The 22,622-nt window shown below is 35.6% G+C and overlaps 2 protein-coding genes across 11 annotated transcripts in view; one reads left to right on the forward strand and one right to left on the reverse strand.

Moving 5' to 3' along the window:
* The window catches only part of LOC110447921 (serine--tRNA ligase, mitochondrial-like), a 32,683-nt gene that overhangs the window by 3,600 nt on the left and 6,461 nt on the right, over positions 1–22,622 (reverse strand). For all 9 annotated transcript variants that reach the window (XR_002462656.1, XR_002462657.1, XR_002462653.1 and 6 more), the window contains exons 2-13: positions 20,793–21,329; positions 20,424–20,468; positions 19,868–19,924; positions 15,963–16,017; positions 14,251–14,317; positions 13,730–13,883; positions 13,386–13,494; positions 12,856–12,901; positions 11,745–11,832; positions 10,327–10,439; positions 9,834–9,927; positions 829–921 (exon numbers count right to left, since the gene is read on the reverse strand). Coding sequence is in view for 1 of the 9 variants with exons in the window: in XM_021493911.1 (XP_021349586.1) it covers positions 829–921; positions 9,834–9,927; positions 10,327–10,439; positions 11,745–11,832; positions 12,856–12,901; positions 13,386–13,494; positions 13,730–13,883; positions 14,251–14,317; positions 15,963–16,017; positions 19,868–19,924; positions 20,424–20,468; positions 20,793–21,221 (1,350 nt within the window). In the remaining 8 variants the exon portion in view is untranslated. The remainder of the gene's footprint in view (positions 1–828; positions 922–9,833; positions 9,928–10,326; positions 10,440–11,744; positions 11,833–12,855; positions 12,902–13,385; positions 13,495–13,729; positions 13,884–14,250; positions 14,318–15,962; positions 16,018–19,867; positions 19,925–20,423; positions 20,469–20,792; positions 21,330–22,622) is intronic.
* Positions 4,906–7,993, forward strand: LOC110447922. 2 transcript variants are annotated; one of them, XM_021493913.1, is made up of 2 exons: positions 4,906–5,030; positions 5,976–7,993. In XM_021493913.1, exon 2 carries the CDS (start codon positions 6,157–6,159, stop codon positions 7,651–7,653), a length of 1,497 nt encoding a protein of 498 aa, XP_021349588.1. In that variant the 5' UTR covers positions 4,906–5,030; positions 5,976–6,156; the 3' UTR covers positions 7,654–7,993. The 2 variants fall into 2 exon arrangements, with proteins under 2 accessions (XP_021349588.1, XP_021349587.1); XM_021493912.1 differs by lacking the exon at positions 4,906–5,030 and adding an exon at positions 5,040–5,149.

Consider the following 22,622-nt stretch of genomic DNA (forward strand, 5'->3'; position numbering starts at 1 on the left):
ATCAAACTGCTACCTAATACTGATAATGCTAACCCAAATTGAATTACTTCCAATGGAAATTAAACAAATGTTGGTCCAAAATGTGATTTCCCTATATAAACTATAGTAAAGTTTACCCCCTCCCCAAGGGGAAACGTGAGACCCCAGGGTCAAGAAATTCACAATTTTGGTAAAGCACCTAAAGACCCTTCCATCTATGAAGAGTATTTGATTCTACCATATCTGGGTCTTGAGTAGAAGATTTTTAAAATTTTAGTCATTTTGACCATATGTGGCCCCGCCCCTCAGGCCCCTGGGGGCTTGGGACTAAACCGGCCACTTTTTTTGTTGAACTTTGTCCATGGAAGGTCCCTGCAAAATTTCATTGAAATCGGTTCAGGGGTTTTGGAGAAGAAGTCGAAAATGTAAATTGTTTACGGACGACGGCAGACAAAAGGTGATCGCAATAGGTCACTTGAGACTTTGTCTCAGGTGACCTAAAAAGCAAAAGTCTCAGGTGACCTAAAAAGCTTGATAGCCCTTCATCCAAGCATGCTACTTGCCAAATATCAATATCCTGCACCTTTTGATTATTCAGAAGAAGTTGTTTTAAGTTTTTTTAACATATTTGACCCCTGTGACCTTGAATATAGGTGAAGGTCATTTATTTTAACAAACTTGGTAGCCCTTATCCCAGTTTGCTTCTGGCCAAATATCATCACCCTAGACCTTGCGGTTATTAAGAAGAAAGTTTTTAAAGTAAAATATTGACGCCGGACGACAAGACACGGGACGGACGCCGCACCACGGCATAAGCTCACCTGGCCCTCAATTTTACAATTAACTTACTGTGTGTACGTATTTGTTAACTCCTGTACTGTTTCTGTATTTGATGTTAAGCCGTCTACTTTGATAGTCTGTACAATTTGAGGCACTGGAAATCTGCAAAACAATGTGATCATCTGAATTAAATTTGACAAGACAAAACAAAACTACTATACCATTAATTTATAGACAATACTTTATTCTCCCTACTGAAACAAAACGGATCTCGAGTTTGAGATCCCCCTAACCCCCCAACCCCTCCCATCGTTCTGACAACTCCCCCTTACCCCATTCTGTCCCTCTAAAAAGATCTGAAGTAATTTTGGAGATCCGCTTGCCACTGGTAGAGAGTCTCATTGACCTCTGTTGAATGTTCCGTATTTATTATACCCCTCTCAACGCCCCGCAACAAAGTTAGGGGGGGGGGGAGGGGGTATACTGGAATCAGCTTTTCTCTTACCCTGGACAGGTGTATCTGCACTTTTACCGGTGTGAGATTTCCTTGTCTCACCCTAGGGTTGAGACGGGGATTCCCCTATTCATAACAATGGTATGACGTCACTTCAACAATACAATGACGTCACGTCAACCCTGAATTTAGCATGTAATGTTATCATGTAATGTATATGATACACAATGGGAGAACAGGGTAAGAGAAAAAGAATCATTCAACCCCTTGTGGGTAAGATAGGGGAATCTCAACCTTCAGGGAAAGATTCTCAAGTTGTCAAACACTCAGCAAAGCCTCATGTTTGGCAACTTAAGAATCTTCACTCTCGGGTTGAGATTCCCCTATCTCAACCCAAGGGGGTGAAAGATTCTATAGGTCTGTCCGCCCGTAGAAAAGTTTGTCCGCACAACTCCTTCTAAAGTAATGGTCCAATTTCAACGAAACTTTCCAGATATGATAACTACCACCTGAAGTTGTGCATCCAGGTATTATTTTTTCATTCTGATCCTTTTTTTCACAAAGTTATGGCCCTTTGTCGAAAAATAATTGTCCGGACAACTCCTCCAAAACTACGGTGCCAATTTCAACGAAAGTCTTCACATATGATAACTACAACCTGATGTTGTGCTTCCAGGTATTATTTTTTACTCTGACCCTTTTTACAGAGTTATTGCCCTTTGCTGATAAATGCTTACCTGCCCAACTTTTCCAAAACTACTGGGCCAATTTTAATGAAAATGTTCAGATATGATAACTACCAACTGATGTTATGCATCCATGTATTATTGTTTTCAATCTGACCCTTTTTTATGGAGTAATGGCCCTTTGTTGAAAAAAAATTGTCCGGTAAAAACCTCCAAGACTATGCGGCCTATTTCAACGGAAGTTTTCAGATATGATAACCACCTTCTGATGTTGTGCATCCAAATATTATTTTTTTCCAAACGTTTTTTTATGGAGTTATGGCCCTTTCTTGAAAAACCCTTGTCCTGACAACTTCTCCTAATCTACTGGGCCAATTTAAAAGAAAGTTTACAGATATGGTAACTGCTCCCTCATGTTGTTTGGTTTGCAAGTATGTTTTGGCATTGGGAGGGAGAACATGAAGTATATGAGTGAGCTATATATACTTAAAGAAATCATTACTGGTGGGAGATTATATTGCTTTGCAATGTTTTGCTTCAGCAAGCCTTTGGATTACAGTTCTGGTTTATATAGGAGCGGGGGGTAATAGTTAGCATTTACTTAAATCAAGAGTTTAATTCAGAAAAAAATGTAAAATACAACTAGAACACTGACAGGTCAGTAAGGGCCCCGTCTTGTGGCAATATATCCCCCATAAACATCAAGAAGCAATCTGCCCATATAGCTGAGCTCGACGTTTGACATTTGGACTTCAAAAGAATCGCAAGGAAGCAAAATATAATTTTACATGTACTATGATGTGAGTCTTGTTTCCTTCCACCTCCATTTTTGCTGGGCTAACAGAAATGTAAAAACCGGTGCGATACTCATTTGTTAGCTTTGATTTGTTTTATTTCACCTTTAATACCTCCTACATCAAGAGCCAGGGTCAAAGTCAGAGATCCACTTTGTCTTTGACCTTTGGACCCAAATGACATTGACCATTAACCCAGTGACCCTGATTTCTGGTCAGTTGACTTATTCTTTAATTCTGACCAACTTTGCTTCTTAATATCATAACAAAATGTTCATCAGTGAAAAATACAAAACTTGACCTTGACCCCGTTACCTGGACCTAAGGTCAGTAGACTCTGCTTAGTTCTGAACAACATTGCTTCATAATGTCATAACAAAATGTTCATCAGGGAAAAGGTACAGAATTTAATCTTCACCTTTGACCCAGTGACCTTGACCTTTGGTCAAGTGACTCATTGTTTAATTCTGAGCAACATTGCTTCAAAGTGTCAAAGCGAAATGTTCACCAGTGAAAAGATACAAAATTTAACCTTGACCTTTGACCCAATGACCTTGACCTTTGATCAGTTGACATGTTGTTTAATTCTGATCAACTTTGCTTCATCATGTCATAACAAAATGTTCATCAGTGAAAATATGCCAAAGTTGACCTTGACCTTTGAATTTAATGACCTTGACCTTTGACCTCAACTTTTTTACCTCAGTGTGTCTCTTTGGTTAATTCCGAACAACTTTGCTTCATAATGTCATAGTGAAATGTTCACCAGTGAAAAGCTACAAAATTTGACCTTGACCCCTGACCCCATGATCTTTAACCTTTGGTAAGTTGACTCCTTGTTTATTTCTGATCAACTTTGCTTCATAATGTCATAACAAAATGTTCATCAGTGAAAAGATGTAAAATTTGACATTGACCTTTGAACCTAATGACCTTGACTTTTTACCTCAATGTGTATTTTTGTGAACTGATCATCTTGACCAAGTTTCATGTACATCGGTCAATAAATACTAAAGTTATCAGCCAGGAACAAAATTTGTGGACAGACAGACAGACAGACAGAGTGATTACTATAGGACACCCGTATCTCCGATACGGGGCCCTAATTATAGTTTCCTTTTTTTCAGAAAAACATCTCTGCCACAAGGATTTGACTGGGCATGAAATACTGGTTTGCAACAATATTGAAAATTACTTAAAATGTTCTTACATGCTAAAAATACCTAAAACCTGTAAATGTATTAACCCATTCACCCCTAAAGACATATTTGAACTCTTCCAATTAAAAGATTGGACTTTCAAGGCTTGTTTGCAGTAAAAACACATGTTTTATTCTTGACAAGTCATCCGTATCCATTATACAAATGATAGAAAACCTATACATCTCCATTTCACATGTAAAGGTTATTGCATGGTTTTCGAGTAACAAGGGATTTATTACGCCCGAGCGAAGCGAGGGTGTAATAGGTCCCGAGTGATGAGAAATCATGCAATAACTGGCTTACTGCATGCTTCCCAACTCGAACAAAACAGAAAAGTTGAGAAAAATGTTCACCTGGACAATCTTTTTACCTACCCTACCCTGCAGATAATTTACATGTACCTATGTGAGTGAGTACTAATCATAACCAGGTAAGATTCTCAATAGCCCAGTCTGAGTGTATCCTTCATAATGGATACAAGTGTTTGTGGATTACTATCCAGGTCCAGTGTCAGGGAAGGTAAGGAGTGTCTGTTCAAAATACGTGAAACAATGTTGAATTTCTGACTACATTTTCAGTTTAATTTTCAAGATGTGGCAAAGGTACAGGATATTGAAACCATTTTCATATATACAATGTAAGGGTTTATCAATCCCTAAGGAATTCCAGTTCTTTCAATGAATGGTATATTTGAATGTGCAATTTTGTATAAAGGAACAGTTCCTTAAGATTATAAACTTTTCCGGGAAATGCTTATCCTCTCACGTGATAAGGAAATCTGTTTGTGTTTTTCAATCATGAAATTACCATTTTTAACTTTCATTTTTCCCCTTATTTTAAATTTGTCAACTAAGTTTATCCTCTACTGTATTGACTTCATCGTTACTCACTGATTGATTATCTCCCCTTTCTTACAGCATTTGTGGTCACAGTCCACTGGGCACACCCCCTTTCATGGTCATGTAATCATGATTGGCCTTGAAAGGGGATTATGTGTGCAGTGGACTGTGGTAGCAAGTGATTTATTGCCCACACTTTTCCATTGTGAGAGGTGGGAAGTATGCAGTAAACATGTATACAATGCACTACATTTCCCACTAGCTGGTAACACACAAAACTGTGAGGTAACTACCTGGTAAGTAGGTCACATATTGGCTGAGTGCACATATCCTGGTCTGGCTACGTGTCAATTTTACCTGTTTCTACCTGCAAGTACACTGACTGGGGTGTTGATAGACTGAACAAATTTAACAGGTAATGCTCAGGCATGGGTTGCTGATTTTTGCTACTACTGATTTTAAAACTTATAATGGGTTCACAAAACTAGTGTCACGAAATATTAGCCTGTGAGGAGAACATGGTTGAAATGCAGACCAATCTTCTGTCTGATGTTTTAATTTCAAGATCATGTATATACCCGTAAAGCAGTTATATGGTGTACAAAATGGACTGAACTCTGGGTAAACCTACTGCAAAGTTGCTGTTTTAAATAACACAATATAACCGTGGCTTTTTCAAATTTGAATTTACTTTGCTATAGAACTTATTATCAAAGTATTGTAAAATCTTGTATCAAAGTATCAGTAGTGTTATTCTTATTGTGGTATGTAGTGTTGCTGTGATAATGTGTATGGGAGCAATAATAGGCTATGTGACTTCATGCAAAACACTGCAATCCCACCATTAACTGGGTCTAAAAAAATCCAAACATTTTGATTAAGTACTCCTTTTAAGTTACAGCATACAAAATGCATGACATCTATGAACTTCTGCTATCAAAAACATTTCGGTTTAAACAAATATTTTATTTCATTCGTTATATAAAACTAGTACACGTGTAAAATAGGAAAAGGATCTGGCAACAAGATTCTAAATCTTATATAAAGCCTCAAAGATAAAAATTCTACAAAAAATGTACATCAGTGAAATTGATATAGTATTACGTTTTGTTATAATAATTCAGCAAAATAAGTAGCCCAGTACACCAAACAACTATTAATGAAATGTTATTTATTAATATTCTACAACCTTTCTTCAGTATATTAATGATATTATAAAGATGTTTTTCTCTTCTTTACAGAAACATTGCTCCTAAGATCAAGAGTATTTAGCAGATAAGAAAAACCTGAATGTCCAATTCAAAGAATGAACTACTATGAAACAGTGACACACAGCTAAATCATCAGTTTTTCTGTGTGCAAGCAGATCATATATTCATCAGTGATATCCATAATTCTTAACCTGGAAATCTTCATGGTTATATGTTTGGTGGGATGGCAGAACAGATCCCATATAATGAAGGGCAGGTAGTGTTCCGCCCCCTCGGCCAGACCACCTGTGTGTACCATAAAGGGGAAATCTTGGAGTGGTTTTGTGAAACATGTCCTGATGCAATATGTAAGAAATGTATTCCCACAATCCACAGGGGTCATAACTTTGAGGAGTTAAGTGAAGTTACTCCTCAAAACAAAAGTCAGATACAAAAATTCATAGAACATACTCGGCAAAACGAAATACTTCAACTTCATCAGGAAATAAACTCTAACCAGGAGAGTCTGAAAAATCACTCAAGCCATTGCAAGGGGGTGGCACAAGAAGTGAAAAAGCAAGGTGAGAGATATAAGAAGGATGTCGACAGTTTTATAGCGCAAATGCTTCTCAAGCTGAAAAAGTTGGAAGATGAAAATTCCAATCTTCTGAGAAATTACCAGACAGACCTTGAGAATAAGCTTGAAGATTTGGAAGGGAAAGTGGAAAAGTATGAGGAAACTACCAGGACAGGCACAGATATACAGATGTTTGATTCTGTAATTAGCTGTCAACGCCTTACTCATGTCACCTCACCTGCTAAACCCACCCTGGGTACTGTCCAGTTCTACCCAAACAGCCTTACTAATGAACTAATGGAGCAGGCAATTGGGAAAGTGGGATTGACCCGATCTGACGAGATTCCAGGTCCCTCCGAAGATCAAATCTCTGTTGTGAGGGAATGGGAGGCACCATGTAACACCAGGTGTATCTGTCCCATAGAAGATGATGATGGGGCATGGACCTGCGATTACAGCAACATGCTGACATACCTGACCAGCCAGGGAAAAACAAAGCAGCAGATCAAAAGTCCTGTCCCAGTCATAGACATCTGTGTGTCTCCCAAGACACAAAACCTGTGGGCCTGCTCGAACATAGACAACAGAGTGATTGAGCTGGTATCTGGTAAATTCACCGGCAGATTTTACACACTGGATAAAGTCAGGTCCATTTGTGTTACTAAGTGTGATGAAGTCCTTGTGGGGATGAAATGCAAAATTGAAAAATATACTACAGAAGGAAAACTTCACTCCACCATCACAACAGCATGGTCACCACGGAGGATTGTACAGTGTCCAGTCAGTGAGAACATCGCTGTAGTGGACAGAGACGATGCAGGGGATGGCGGCAAAGGCAATCCACACATTATTGTGATGGACAAAAACCTGAGGAAGTCATTTCAGTATGGACGACCTGAACATGCCAGTAGGACAGGAAGACGACCTTTTGACCCAATTGATGTAGCCTACGACACTCGGGGCTGCCTTGTTGTTGGCGACTGTGAGAACGGCTGCCTTCACCTCCTGAGTGGTAAAGGACAATATCTGAAACTCCTCCACACCGCCACAGAAGGGGCGTGGCCTGTAGGTGTGGCCAGCGATGGACTTCTGTGGGCACGGTTTGGTGTTTACAGCAGTAAACAAGTCAAACTAATACAGTACAAACTGTAAACCAACACATGACTTGGATCTTTTCATCCTGTGCTACCAAAACCTAGCATAGTAACCTGAATCTCTATACATGTATAATTACATTAGGTATTAACCAGGTGGCTTAGGGTCAGTAGTTAAAGCCTCAGAAGGCACACCCTACAAGGTCCTCATATTGAATTGAGATTGTATCAACTGATTGTATGAAGTTTTAAGTTTAAACACATTTTATTGTACAAAAATACAAATAGATTGGACAACAAGTTATTACAACTTAATAGAGTCCTCTCCTAAATACATATGGTAAATACAATGTATATGTTTTTGGGGAACGGGAGGAGGATAGGGTGGAGAAGAAAGGGGGTGGAGGAGGGGGGTGGGGATAGGGAATGGGGGGGTTACCTAGTAAACTCTAAAAAGGATCCGCTTTTGAATAAATTATATATTATACAAAATTTCATGACATGCAGCCTGGTATAGTAATTTTATAATGAACAAGATCAATGTAACATAGTAATCAGGCAAAATAATGAAATGCAATTTCATAAACATATATAAAAATGTACACATATAAATAATAATAAATAAGGAATGATAATTATAACAAGTACTAATTGTAATGGGGGACCATTACAGAAGTCCCCCAAACTGCCCCCATAGTCGCAAAGATACATCAGAAAAGGATCACAATGGCATAAAACACCTTCATACTAAATTTGAGTGAAATCAAACAATATCTGAATTTCGACCAATCTGAAGAAGAAGAAAGAATAATAATAATAATAAGAATCGGAGTTAAAACAATAAGTCCCCAAACTTCGTTTGGGGGACTTAATTATAAAAACCTATTGCTGGATTTGATGTAATGATGCACTTGTCTAAAAACTTTTGTATTGATTTCTACCCAAAGTTGAGTATGACCACACAAAAATAATTCTAAATCAAAATCAACATACAAGGCATTCAAATTTTGGAACAGGATGCGTCTTTCATCGTTAAAAAGTAAGCACTCACAAAAAAAAGTGAAAGGCATTTTCACAGGGATGGCCACAATTACAAACTGGACTATCAACAAGATTTACCCTATAAAGATCATAGTTAAGTGGACTACACTGATATCTAAGTTTTGTATGCAAAATGTTTAATTCACGTTCACCAAAACCTAAGTAGATTGGCGGAGGAGATACGGTTGAAGTTAACGAGTTTTTAAAAGAATGTAAAGAAGTCAATGACTGTACTGAAAGGTCCAATGAATTCCAACTGCAAAGAGTTGAAGGTATGAAAGATGAATTTGTTAGAGAAAGCCTGAAAGGAGGAAATCTATAATCATTATTGTTTCTAAGGGTGTAACGGTTGTTTTCTGCAACAGTAGACGGCAATAGATCATTAAAATAGTCTGGAGTTAATTTATTGTGCATCTTATACAAAAGTTGAAGTTTTCTGCGCTTTGATTTGAAAGACCAGATTCAAAAAGTAAATCTTCGATTCTGGTATAAGAAGAAAGTCCAGTAATTATACAAATAGCTTCTCTTTGGGCTTTCTCTAACATTTCTGTTACATAAGTTGTACAACCATCCCACAATTCACAAGCATATTCTAAAACTGGTAAAATAAAGGATTTATAAATCTTTAAAAGATTATCTCGATTCAGTAAGTATTTGAGTCTACGTAAGACGTTGACTTTTTTCATAACTGAAGTATATATTGCACAATTATGATCCCCCCATTTTGCCCTTGAATTAAAAATAACACCTAAATGTTTATGATGATCAGTAAAATTTTAAAATTCGCCATTAAATTCTAATTCTAAATCTTTATTAATTTCAACTGAGTTTGAAACAAAAATTACTTCTGTTTTTTGTATAAATTGTTCATCTGTGTTGTTAAGTGTCTTTAAGTTTTTTTCTTTTACTAGATAATCAGACACTATGACTTTGACCTTCAACTCATATTAATAAATTGGTATGAGGAATACAGATGATTCTGTAATTGTTTTTTTAAAGCTAATGTGTGATAACTGAGTGACAAAATAAAATTAGGAACTTCCCCGAAAAGTATTGTGTTATGTCTCATTTATGCAACAAAATAGTAACTCCATTTTAACTGCTAAGGATGGATGACCCACCACAGACAAAGGTGACTTGATGAGCCCTCCATCTGATGACGGTTGACTAAAAATGTCAACAATAATTGACACCTACCTCACCCCAGAGTCCAAAAGCAGGCATCCAAGCTTCAATATCAAATTTTCGGTATGCAGGAGCGCCAAGTTCATGGGTAGGCATTTCCAAGATTCTGACAAGATTAAAGCATAACAGTTCAATAAATCAGGCAATGTCTTATCACTGTTGTCATTAGTGAATCTCTGGCAGGAGAAATTTCTTTTCAGAATATTTATTCAGTGAGTAGTTAACTGTACAATAACATGTTGCTTATCTATGACATGGAGATTGTTGAATTGGTGTTCCAAATATCAAGAAAATAGTTAATGGAAAAGAAGTTACAGTACTTTTACCAATACAATGGGGGATGTTAAATCTACAAGCACATAGAGACTTATTCAAGCTTCCTTGAAAGTACAATATTTATCATAGTTGTATAATATCTATCATATTTATCTGAAAAGTCAGCCCAGATCTAAAACTTTTCTTTTTCCGTATCAAGATACTCCAGAGGGTTGTCAGTTAAAGTTACCTGAAATGCAGTCCCAGATCAAGGAACATTTCTTTTTCAATATCAACATACTCTAGGAGAAGGTTGTCAGCCTCTGTTTCTGTACCGGAGCCTGTAACACCAAACATCTCCACCTGGAAACAAGAACACATCCACCTAAAAACCTAATCCTCTAGATATGATCTGTACCAAGTACACCGATATCTAATAAGAGTGCAACACGAAACATCTGATACTTTCGTCTTTCATAATGATATTTGGCTAATAGCTTCATGTGATGAAGGCTGACAAAGTTTGCAAAATAAAATTACCATAACCTAGTTTCGAAGTCCCAGACCTAAGCTATTTTAAAATTTCAAACAATTTCTTCTCGAGAATCAAAATGCCTTTCTTCTTGGGATGGAGCTTGACAAAATTTTAAAACAATGATTTTAAAATTACTAAAGGCCTTTCAGTTGTTTAGAAGAATCTTTTTGAAGGTTTTGAAATATTTGACCTTTGTGACCTTGAATGTAGGTCAAGGTTATTTTCTTTGTGAACTTTGTTAGGCTCCATCCCAGGAAGCCACCAGCCAAGCCAGTGCTCTCACTAAGTTTTGAAGTAGATGGCTGACTTATAAAGAATAAATGGTTGAATGTTCACATGCTTTTATGTTCACCTAAACATATTCTGGAACAAGGGCACCTTAAAGCGGTACATAATACAACCGTCACATGTTGAATGACCAGTTTTTTGTATGTTTGAAATATGAAATGAGTAATTGATGGTAAAGGAGAAATAATTTTTCAAGAATGATAGATCAATAGGTGTAATAGAACAACATGGAATGCATTAACGTCGTATGTTGATGGTTATCAAACTTGTCCAAGCTGTTATGGTAATAAACCTTCCTTTGAAGTTTGAATTTAATCTGTAGAAAATTAGTGAAGATATCAAATGGACACCGTTTTGGAAAGTGGATAAAGGGCCCTAACTCCGTAAGTAACTGTGGGATATTGGTAGTTATCAATCTCGTCTGAGCTGTTATGGTAATAAACCTTCCTTTGAAGTTTGAATTTAATCTGTTGAAAATTAGTGCAGATATTGAGCGGCTACCAAGCGTGCCAGCCCACCCGCCAACGTGATAACATAATACATCCTGTCTTTCGACGGACGTATAAAAATTGACGGTTCAAAGTTGATGAGTAGTAAGCTACTTTGACAGCAACTGGCTTTTAATGAGAACAATACAAGTATCATGACTCTTAGACTGTCGCTTTTTTAGAAGAATTTTTTAAAGCAAAAGTTGATAATGAATGGAGGCATGGCAACCCAGTTGATGGACACTATCGTGGAATAAGCTCACCAGTACTTTGGACAAGGTGAGCAAAAACAAGTATAGAAAATCTACTTAAAAAATTACACATAATAGTTTAGTTAACAGTGACAGGCGATCTGACCTTTGTGAACTGGTGTACCCGGTAGATACCCTGCTTCTCTTCCCTGCCAGCCCCCTCGGCTCTGTAACATCGGCTCACAGAACACAGCCTGTAAGATCAACACCATGCTGTATCAATTCTATCCTCACAGCCTGTAATATCAACACCATGCTGTATCAATTCTATCCTTACAGCCTGTAACATCAACACCATGCTGTATCAATTCTATCCTTACAGCCTGTAATATCAACACCATGCTGTATCAATTATATCCTTACAGCCTGTAACGTCAACACCATGCTGTATCAATTCTATCCTTACAGCCTGTAAGATCAACACAATGCTGTATCAGTTCTATCCTTACAGCCTGTAAGATCAACACCATGCTGTATCAGTTCTATCCTCACAGCCTGTAAGATCAACACCATGCTGTATCAGTTCTATCCTTACAGCCTGTAAGATCAACGCCATGCTGTATCAATTCTATCCTTACAGCCTGGAAGATCAACACCATGCTGTATCAATTCTATCCTCACAGCCTGTAAGATCAACACCATGCTGTATCAATTCTATCCTTACAGCCTGTAACATCAACACCATGCTGTATCATTTCTATAATTAGCTAGATTTTTTTTACTACTAAAGCTGAATAATGCATTACATTTTGTGAATTATATACCTTGTACATCATTTACAAATTGAATAAAAGATTTTCGCCTTACTTGCATATAAATGTCACAACACAGCAGTGATATAACAAATAGCATGTGACAAAACAATACATATCCACTGTACAAGGAGAGAATTATATGGTTATTGATCAATAAGGAATGAAAATTAAATGAAAGGTAAATTTTCATAAATTGAAAACCTTTTTTTTTTTTCGACGATTTTTTCATAATACATATAATCATGAAAAGAAACACACACACACTCAAACTTACAGAGCATACATGCTAGCACGAGATATCTTTGTAATCTACACATGCACAGGTTAGGTATACATTATACAACCATCATATTCTGCATATTTGTTTATTAAACATTTCCTCATTCACCTGCCCCTAGAAGATATGCGCTATATATCTGAGAAGTATAGTTCAAACTTGAAAACATTTCTGGCGAAATATACCTTCTAGGGAGTTCCTTCTCCTCCAAAACTTCATTCAGAAAAAAAGCTGAAAAGCAAAATATTAAGTCCAATAAATATTACTAGTTTTTTTTAATTACTGGTTCATGGTGCTGTTTGGACATTAATAAATTTGACAATAAATTTTTGTCTACATACTGTAATATTTTTGCCCATCAAATAAGTTCACTACTACCGGTAGTGACAAGAAGCACCAATAAAGATTTAAGCAATTTCTTTCCTGATCTTAATTCAAAATAATGATATCAAATAACTTATAAAGAAAATCATTTTTAACTGGACATTAATTGCTAACAAGTGTCACAGCACCAGCATCAACCCATTGTCTAGCCTTTATAGATTTTTGATTATAATACAGATATGTGAAACTGTACAGTACAAAATTTGACTATGTTTCTCAATGATGTGTTGAAATATGTGATATTTCTACTTATCAAATAACATTGTTTGACCATCAATGGCTAGTCATAAAACTGGGCAAAATATTCTGAAAACTTTCAATAACCACTTACCTGCAAGCGGCATTTCTGCAGTACCTATTAAACACTGTTCCCCATGACTTTTTTTATCCAGTGTGTAGACTTGGGTTACCTCCCCTTTTTTATGAAAACCACAGGCTTCCTGTTAAAGTTTGACAAGCAAAAAGGTGGTATTTAGTAGAGTTACCTTAACTCATTCACCCCTATATTATCAAACTGGACTTGCCCAGTCTTTAATTTGGAAAGGTTCAATTGTAATTTAATGGGTGAATGGTTAACATTCTGTAGTTACCTTGAAGGCATAATTTTGTGTCAGAGTTAAGGGTTAAAATATACAACATAATTCACTTTCAAGAAATAAATTATATAAGACTTACTATAACGGCTGGATGAATAATTTCTGGAACAGTCACAAGTTCAAACCCTCTAGAGATTAACTTGGTTATGGCTAGTTGTATGAGGGCATGTTCTAGGTCTGCTAGTCCAGCCAGGAAGTAGTATGACCGTGTTCCAGTCGTGATGCCAAGATCACTGAAAGTAAACAGGTCGTTTCTAAAACAGCCGATTTTTTAGAAGGTTGTGGAGCAGGTTCACTAATAATTGAATTGGATCCTTTTTTCTAACTTTTGAACATTACAGACAGATTTAAAAGGAGACAGGTTGCCCTTGTATATATGTACATGTTGCAACACATTCATAGCAGCGACACCGTTTGTTCAGCAAAAAATTGACGCTTAAAAATGGTTTGGATATTGAGGGAGGTCTATAAATAATGATTTAACAAGAAGGAAAAGGGCACCTTAAAATAAAATGTCGTTAAATAAGGGGGCTGATGAAAAGTTTGGCATTATATCACAATTTTACTGTATACTGTATTTACAGCAGTACATGTACTTACTTTAACCGGAGCAGATTGAGGTCTTCACCTAATTTTGAAGTCTTTTGTGGTTTAAAGTCTTTGAATTCTGGAAGGTTTAAAGTATATCTACTTTTACAGGTTACAACTCTACTCAGCTAATTAGACATAAACATAAAAACATGTAAACAATCAGACATGAATATCAAAAGTTCTTATATAATCATTATTCTACAGAGTTTAAATTATGGAAATACATCGAAAACTGCTAAAACAGGTTTCAACTTTTAGTTTTGTTAAATTGATTTATAGTACTTTCAAAATCCTAAATGAAGTATTTTGCATATATTATTACACTTTCTTACATACTTACTAATAAATACGATTTTTTGTATATGCGATACGACACAATTGCTTTAACCCTTATCAGCCCTCGCCGTATCACACCCCAAAACCTGTATCAGCCCTCGCCGTATCACACCCCAAAACCTGTATCAGCCTCCGCTGTATCAGTTCGCAAAACTCGTATCACACCCCTTTTGGAAACTTTTCGTTTTGCAATATTTCCAAAGAACAATAGATCATAAGATAGTAGTTTTTAATAGTAAGTATGTAATAAACAGAATAAAACACGCCTTTTTCCATATCACACCCAGTATCAACCCTCGACCAATATCAGCCCTCAAGCTGATATTGCAGTCTCAGGTTGATACTGGGTGTGATATGGAAAAAGGCATGAATTATTCTCTATGTACCCAAAACCTCTTCATACAGTTTTCGTTTCGCAAATGACATACCCATGTGGAATAGATTTTTTAAAAATGATTTTAATGGAATAGATCTGTTTTTTAATGACTTTAAGTTATTTCTTTTATAATTTTGTTTTAACTTTTTCTTTGAATTAATGAATCCATTCCAAACAAAAATATTGAGAATGTTGTCATTGATATTCATTCAGAAATTCATTTGAACTTTGACCTCATACATACAATCTAGTAGTGAGTAATGTATTCACCACATAAGTGTCATCAAAATAGTGTCAGTAATAAATAGGCTATCCTCCAGGGCCAAATATGTTGCTTTAAGATTTGACATCAATTTGTTCCCCAGATCACTCCATGGCGAGCCTCCAGCTGATGGTTGATATGCACAGCAAATTATCATCAAACTATTTTTAACCAGCACCATTAGGAAGCTCAGCTCGATACCAGTATGTTGGTTGATAAGCCATACAAAATTACGTTCCATCATGACAGGCATATAAAAATTAATTCAAACAAAATAAGCTATCATCAATCAATTGTAGACTTTGATTCATCAATTAAGTTTTAAGGAATGGTAAATTAATATTTATTTACAAAAGAGTGAAATTAAAATTCTGGTCCTATTTGCTACAGATGTTGGCTAGAGGTTTTCTCATTGTAGGAAATAGGGCCAGTGGTGAAGGAACATTTTGAAATATAAATACAACAAAATCAGAATCATTGGATATCATTTCACTGAGTAGATTGGTTGAGAAAAAATATTAATGTGTTTTAGGAAAACTCTTGCTTTTTTTTTGGCAACAATTTGATCTTTCAGTAACCACTGGTTAAAGTTAACGGTGACCTTTGAGCAATCGAGGAAACTTACATTACCTTATTTCTTAACTACTAACTAAACTAACTGCCGCATTCCATAGAATGAAGCTTCAGCACATTTTCGACAACATCAGACAAGGGTTTTATAAAATTCAGTAGAGTATATATACAAACCGGTCTTTTCCCCAAAAGTACCGACCAGTCTTGTATTGGATTCATCACCTATAGGCTAAAATAAAAAAGAATTGTGTAGTCTATCATTACGATACGCCAGAAATGTATCATATTCAATTAATCCTTTGTGTGGTAATACACTAATCATTATCTATTTTGTGTGGTAAAACACTAATCATTATCTGCTTTGTGTGGTAATACACTAATCATTATCTGCTTTGTGTGGTGAAACACTAATCATTATCTATTTTGTGTGGTAAACAACTAATCACTATCTGTTTTGTGTGGTGAAACACTAACCATTATCTGTTTTGTGTGGAAAAACATTAACCATTATCTGTTTTGTGTGGTAAAACACTAACCATTATCTGTTTTGTGTGGTAAAACACTAACCATTGTCTGTTTTGTGTGGTAAAACACTAACCATTATCTGTTTGGTGTGGTAAAACACTATTCATTATCTGTTTTGTGTGGTAAAACACTAATCATTATCTGTTTTGTGTGGTAAAACACTAATCATTATCTGTTTTGTGTGGTAAAACACTAACCATTTTCTGTTGTGTGTGGTAAAACACTAACCATTATCTGTTTTGTGTGGTAAAACACTAATCATTATCTATTTTGTGTGGAAAAACACTAATCATTATCTGTTTTGTGCTGTATAACACAAATCATTTTCTGTTTTGTGTGGTAAAACACTAACCATTATCTGTTTTGTGTGGTAAAACACGAACCATTATCTGTTTTGTGTGTTTAAAACACTTACCATTGTCTGATTTGTGTGGTAAAACACTTACCATTATCTGTTTTGTGTGGTTAAACACTTACCATTGTCTGATTTGTATGGTAAAACACTAATCATTATCTGTGGTAAAACACTAATCATTATCTGTTTTGTGTGGTAAAACACTTACCATTATCTGTTTTGTGTGGTAAAACACTTACCATTATCTGTTTTGTGTGGTAAAACACTAACCATTTTCTGTTTTGTGTGGTAAAACACTAACCATTATCTGTTTTGTGTGGTAAAACACTTATCATTATCTGTTTTGTGTGGTAAAACACTAATCATTATCTGTTTTGTGTGGTAAAACACTAATCATTTTCTGTTTTGTGTGGAAAAACACTAACCATTTTCTGTTTTGTGTGGAAAAACACTAACCATTATCTGTTTTGTGTGGTAAAACACTAACCATTATCTGTTGTGTGGTAAAAAACATTACCATTATCTGTTTTGTGTGGTAAAACACTTACCATTATCTGATTTGTGTGGTAAACCACTAATCATTATCTGTTTTGTGTGGTAAAATACTAATCATTATCTGTGGTAAAACACTAATCGTTATCTGTTTTGTGTGGTAAAACACTAATTATTATCTGTGGTAAAACACTAATCGTTATCTGTTTTGTGTGGTAAAACACTAACCATTTTCTGTTTTGTGTGGTAAAACACTAACCATTTTCTGTTTTGTGTGGAAAAACACTAACCTTTTTCTGTTTTGTGTGGAAAAACACTAACCATTATCTGTTTTGTGTGGTAAAACACGAACCATTATCTTTTTTGTGTGGTAAAACACTTACCATTATCTGTTTTGAGTGGTAAAACACTAATCATTATCTGTGGTAAAACACTAATCGTTATCTGTTTTGTGTGGTAAAACACTAATTATTATCTGTGGTAAAACACTAATCGTTATCTGTTTTGTGTGGTAAAACACTTAATATTATGTTTTGTGTGGTAAAACACTTACCATTGTATGATTTGTGTGGTAAAACACTAATCATTATCAGTGGTAAAACACTAATCGTTATCTGTTTTGTGTGGTAAAACACTTAATATTATGTTTTGTGTGGTAAAACACTTACCATTGTCTGATTTGTGTGGTAAAACACTTACCATTATCTGTTTTGTGTGGTAAAACACTAATCATTTTCTGTTTTGTGTGGAAAAACACTAACCATTATCTGTTTTGTGTGGTAAAACACGAACCATTATCTTTTTTGTGTGGTAAAACACTTACCATTATCTGTTTTGAGTGGTAAAACACTAATCATTATCTGTGGTAAAACACTAATCATTATCTGTGGTAAAACACTAATCGTTATCTGTTTTGTGTGGTAAAACACTAATTATTATCTGTGGTAAAACACTAATCGTTATCTGTTTTGTGTGGTAAAACACTTAATATTATGTTTTGTGTGGTAAAACACTTACCATTGTATGATTTGTGTGGTAAAACACTAATCATTATCAGTGGTAAAACACTAATCATTATCTGTTTTGTGGGGTAAAACACTTACCATTATTTGATTTGTATGGTAAAACACTAATCGTTATCTGTGGTAAAACACTGATCATTATCTGTTTTGTGTGGTAAAACACTAACAATTATCTGTTTTGTGTGGTAAAACACGAACCATTATCTTTTTTGTGTGGTAAAACACTTACCATTATCTGATTTGTGTGGTAAAACACTAATCATTATCAGTGGTAAAACACTAATCATTATCTGTTTTGTGGGGTAAAACACTTACCATTATTTGATTTGTATGGTAAAACACTAATCGTTATCTATGGTAAAACACTAATCATTATCTGTTTTGTGAGGTAAAACACTTACCATTATTTGATTTGTATGGTAAAACACTAATCGTTATCTGTGGTAAAACACTAATCATTATCTGTGGTAAAACACTAATCATTACTTTGTGTGGTAAAACACTAACCATTTTCTGTTTTGTGTGGTAAAACACTAACCATTTTCTGTTTTGTGTGGTAAAACACTAACCATTTTCTGTTTTGTGTGGTAAAACATTAACCATTATCTGTTTTGTGTGGTAAAACACTTATCATTATCTGTTTTGTGTGGTAAAACACTAATTATTATCTGTGGTAAAACACTAATCGTTATCTGTTTTGTGTGGTAAAACACTAACCATTTTCTGTTTTGTGTGGAAAAACACTAACCATTTTCTGTTTTGTGTGGAAAAACACTAACCTTTTTCTGTTTTGTGTGGAAAAACACTAACCATTTTCTGTTTTGTGTAGAAAAACACTAACCATTATCTGTTTTGTGTGGTAAAACACGAACCATTATCTTTTTTGTGTGGTAAAACACTTACCATTATCTGATTTGTGTGGTAAACCACTAATCATTATCTGTTTTGTGTGGTAAAACACTAATCATTATCTGTTTTGTGTGGTAAAACACTTACCATTATTTGATTTGTATGGTAAAACACTAATCGTTATCTGTGGTAAAACACTAATCATTATCTGTTTTGTGTGGTAAAACACTAATCATTATCTGTGGTAAAACACTAATCATTATCTGTTTAATCCTATAGAGCATCATCAGTAAATAAATATTAAACTAAATCATTAAATTGCAGAAGCTTGAACAGTCTCTTGAAACACATTTCTCTGTAGTCAGTTATTCTCACCTATGAGGGGGCCCTCAAACTTAAGGAAGATTACTTTGACCCTGTACAATTAAATCCTAAACAGACATAGACTTATATATGTACATAAACCCCCTAGAGGTTTGATTTGGTTTTATTTTGTTTAACATCCTATTAACAGTTAAGGTCATTTACGGACGTGCCTCCAAGTGTGTTGTGTATGCATGTTTTTGTATGTGTATGCAGGAGGCATGGTATGTTGGTGTATTTGCCTCCTTGAGATAGCGCAGATCTGATGCCGACTTTATAGTGCTATCTCACTGAAATACTAAGCCAAAGGTCCCCAGCACAGCATTCAGCCCAGTCACATTTTACTGACAACAGGTGAACAAGTCTTTAACATTTCCCTAAATGCTGAACATTAAGCAGGTAATTAATAAATAATAGAGACAAAATAACTTGTCACCAGGTACATACGGTACACTTAGTACAGATGCACTTACCGAATGTGGACTGCTTCTGTTTGGGATTTCTGAAGCAGCCTCTAACAGTTCCAGTCTCTAGGCAAAGAAAAAGTAATTTTGAAGTATCATTTTATTCAACAGAGTTCTGAATATCCTGAGAAATGAATCAAAATTTAGAATAAGTTAGAAATATATTCAATTCGTCAACATACTTAGGTATTTCAGAGGTAATCATCTATTTTATCCCTTTTAGTTTTGAAAATGCTAAATTATGATAAACACTTCATATACAAAATCACAGCATTCTGTGTGTTAAAGATAAATTTACACTCAATCATCATGTCCTGTTACTTGAAAATTGTCACAGATGTGTTGAAAGATGAGTGGGCTTATATAGGTAGGTCTTAATTACAGAGATCACATTTAGGACAAGTGTTTACCGTTCTTCTGAGTGAAAATCTGTACAAATTTGTCTAGAAACTGTAAGAAATTATCAAATTTAATTTAAATTACACAGTATGAAAAAGATGTCTATTTTTAAAGACCCTGAAACAAATACATATAAAATGTATAAAAACGAGATTAAAATTCTTACCGTTTCTTCATAACCTGTTGCATCAAACTGGGCTTTCAGATGTAACTGAAAAAGGTAAATCATTCGTTTTAATTTGTTATCTAATAATACATGTTATTGGTACATACTTTACTCCATAGAAAATTTAATCTGAACTCTTCTTACGAAAATCACTTTTGTGGATACACTGATCTCATTCATGAACAGCTACTATAAAGTCAGGTGGAAAATCTACTGCATAAATAATAAAAAAATAAAATAAAATAATAATACATTAAGAAGCACCATTTTTTTTGTGTCATCAAGGATCATTTGTGTAGCACCCATTTCAATATAGCATTTTATTTTTTTTCCCTTTCTAAAAATTATTTTATTTTTGAAGTCAGTTACCACTCGGTTGATATCTCCGATCCCCTTCCTGTTAACTATGTTAGCAGTGATACTCTCCCTGTTTTCTTCACAAATGTATTCCCAGTCAATTTCAGGCTCTGGCATTTCTAACGGCCGTTGCCAATCATCTTGACTACTTTTTTCCGAGGAATCTTGTATATCACAGTTCTCTGTGCTCCTTAGGTTCTGTTCCGTTACGCTGAAATGTCTCACACACTTGCATCTGAAACTCAGTCTAGATTTTGTCCATATTGACCGCTGGTCAGTGCATTGTGCAACTAAAGGTATTCTCAATGTTGTAAATGTTTGTTTTGTCGACACTTTTCTACATGCTTGTATTTGTTGACTTAAAATATGTTGGTGACACAGTGAAGTCCTGCTACACATCTGGACTTGAGCCTTCCTGCAGATGTTGAGTGCCCTCGACATAACTCTGCTCGACCTCTTGACCTCTTTGTATGTGATCTGCTATCTTCATGTAACTGTTAACCTCAGCTCTTTATTCAATAAGCAATTGGTTTATTTCCTTTCTTCAAGCTGAAAAGATAATTAAATATTAATTATAAAAAAAAGAGGGGATTCACAACAGTTCAGCACATGTCAACCCTTCTGAAACATTGTGGCTTCTTTATATATCTGGATTTATCATAAAACATGCATAAAAACAGCTTCCAACAGCGAACTTCAGCACCCAGTCATGATTCTCACCCACTTTCCATGCCCGAGTGAGTGAGTAAGTGAGTATGGGCAGATTGGTCGAGTGGTTACACTCCGGCCTTCCAACCAGTCGACGGGGGTTTGATCCCTTAAGTCGTCGTACGCATAGATATTCAGAGAAAGTGTTTTTCTCCTGCACACACAACATTACTCGTGGTATCTGTGCTGTAGCATATTCAAGTGAGGTGGCACATCTCTGACTCAACTATTCCAACTTTTTGATACACTTTTGAAGCTTAAGGATATGATGGAGGAAAACATGTCTAATAAAAGAGTTCATAAATTTGTAGAACTCATTAAGCATTCCTTTGCAGAGATCATACTTTTGGAAATACTTGTAGTTAGCTAAGATCTCAGATTTTTGATGACAGGGGTTTAGGGTTGTGAAGTGGGGAAAAGGATACCTTTTCTTTTTACCTTGGCAACATGGGACGTAATAGAGTTGAGGGGGTAGGGGAGATGGCTACTTGGTTACCATGACAACATGGGTAATAGGGTTGCGGGGGTAGGAGAGATGGCTACTTGGTTACCTTGGCAACATGGGTAATAGGGTTGAGGGGGTAGGAGAGATGGCAACTTGGTTACCATGACAACATGGGCACTACAAAAGATTCCGTTGGAAGCACAGTCCCACTACAAACAAAACACATAACATCTCCAGCACACAAGCAGGCATACACACGTAGGGAGATATTAGCCAGGTGGCACAGGACTAGTAGTAAGCACCTGAAAGCTCCTGCAAATTCTTTTAATAATTAATGCATATGCTATTTGTATTAATTGTATATCTATGTACTGTAAAGCGCTTTAGAGTGACTTAGTTAGCTAGATAGGGCGATAAAGCAAATGCTGAATATTATTATGACATGAGGAAGAGAGAAGACTGGAAATATCTCGCATCTCACTCACTCAGGATACAGAAATCTCAAAGAGATTATTTTCTCGTCCAAGGTCTGGACTCAGACATTGATGAGATAGGGCTTTTGATATATATGACCTTTGACAGGATGCGGTTTTCAACATGTATGATGTGAGTCACTTGAAAACAAACTGTTATGCACGGCGCGTCTAATTACCCAATACTACCCAATACCACCCAATACTACCCAATAC

Source organism: Mizuhopecten yessoensis, unplaced genomic scaffold (assembly GCF_002113885.1).
Source record: "Mizuhopecten yessoensis strain PY_sf001 unplaced genomic scaffold, ASM211388v2 scaffold3667, whole genome shotgun sequence".
In the NCBI taxonomy this organism is placed as follows: domain Eukaryota; kingdom Metazoa; phylum Mollusca; class Bivalvia; order Pectinida; family Pectinidae; genus Mizuhopecten; species Mizuhopecten yessoensis.

Bases quoted from the DNA above. Each gene is read 5' to 3' on its own strand.
- LOC110447922 (XM_021493913.1), top strand. From the start codon at position 6,157: ATGTTTGGTGGGATGGCAGAACAGATCCCATATAATGAAGGGCAGGTA.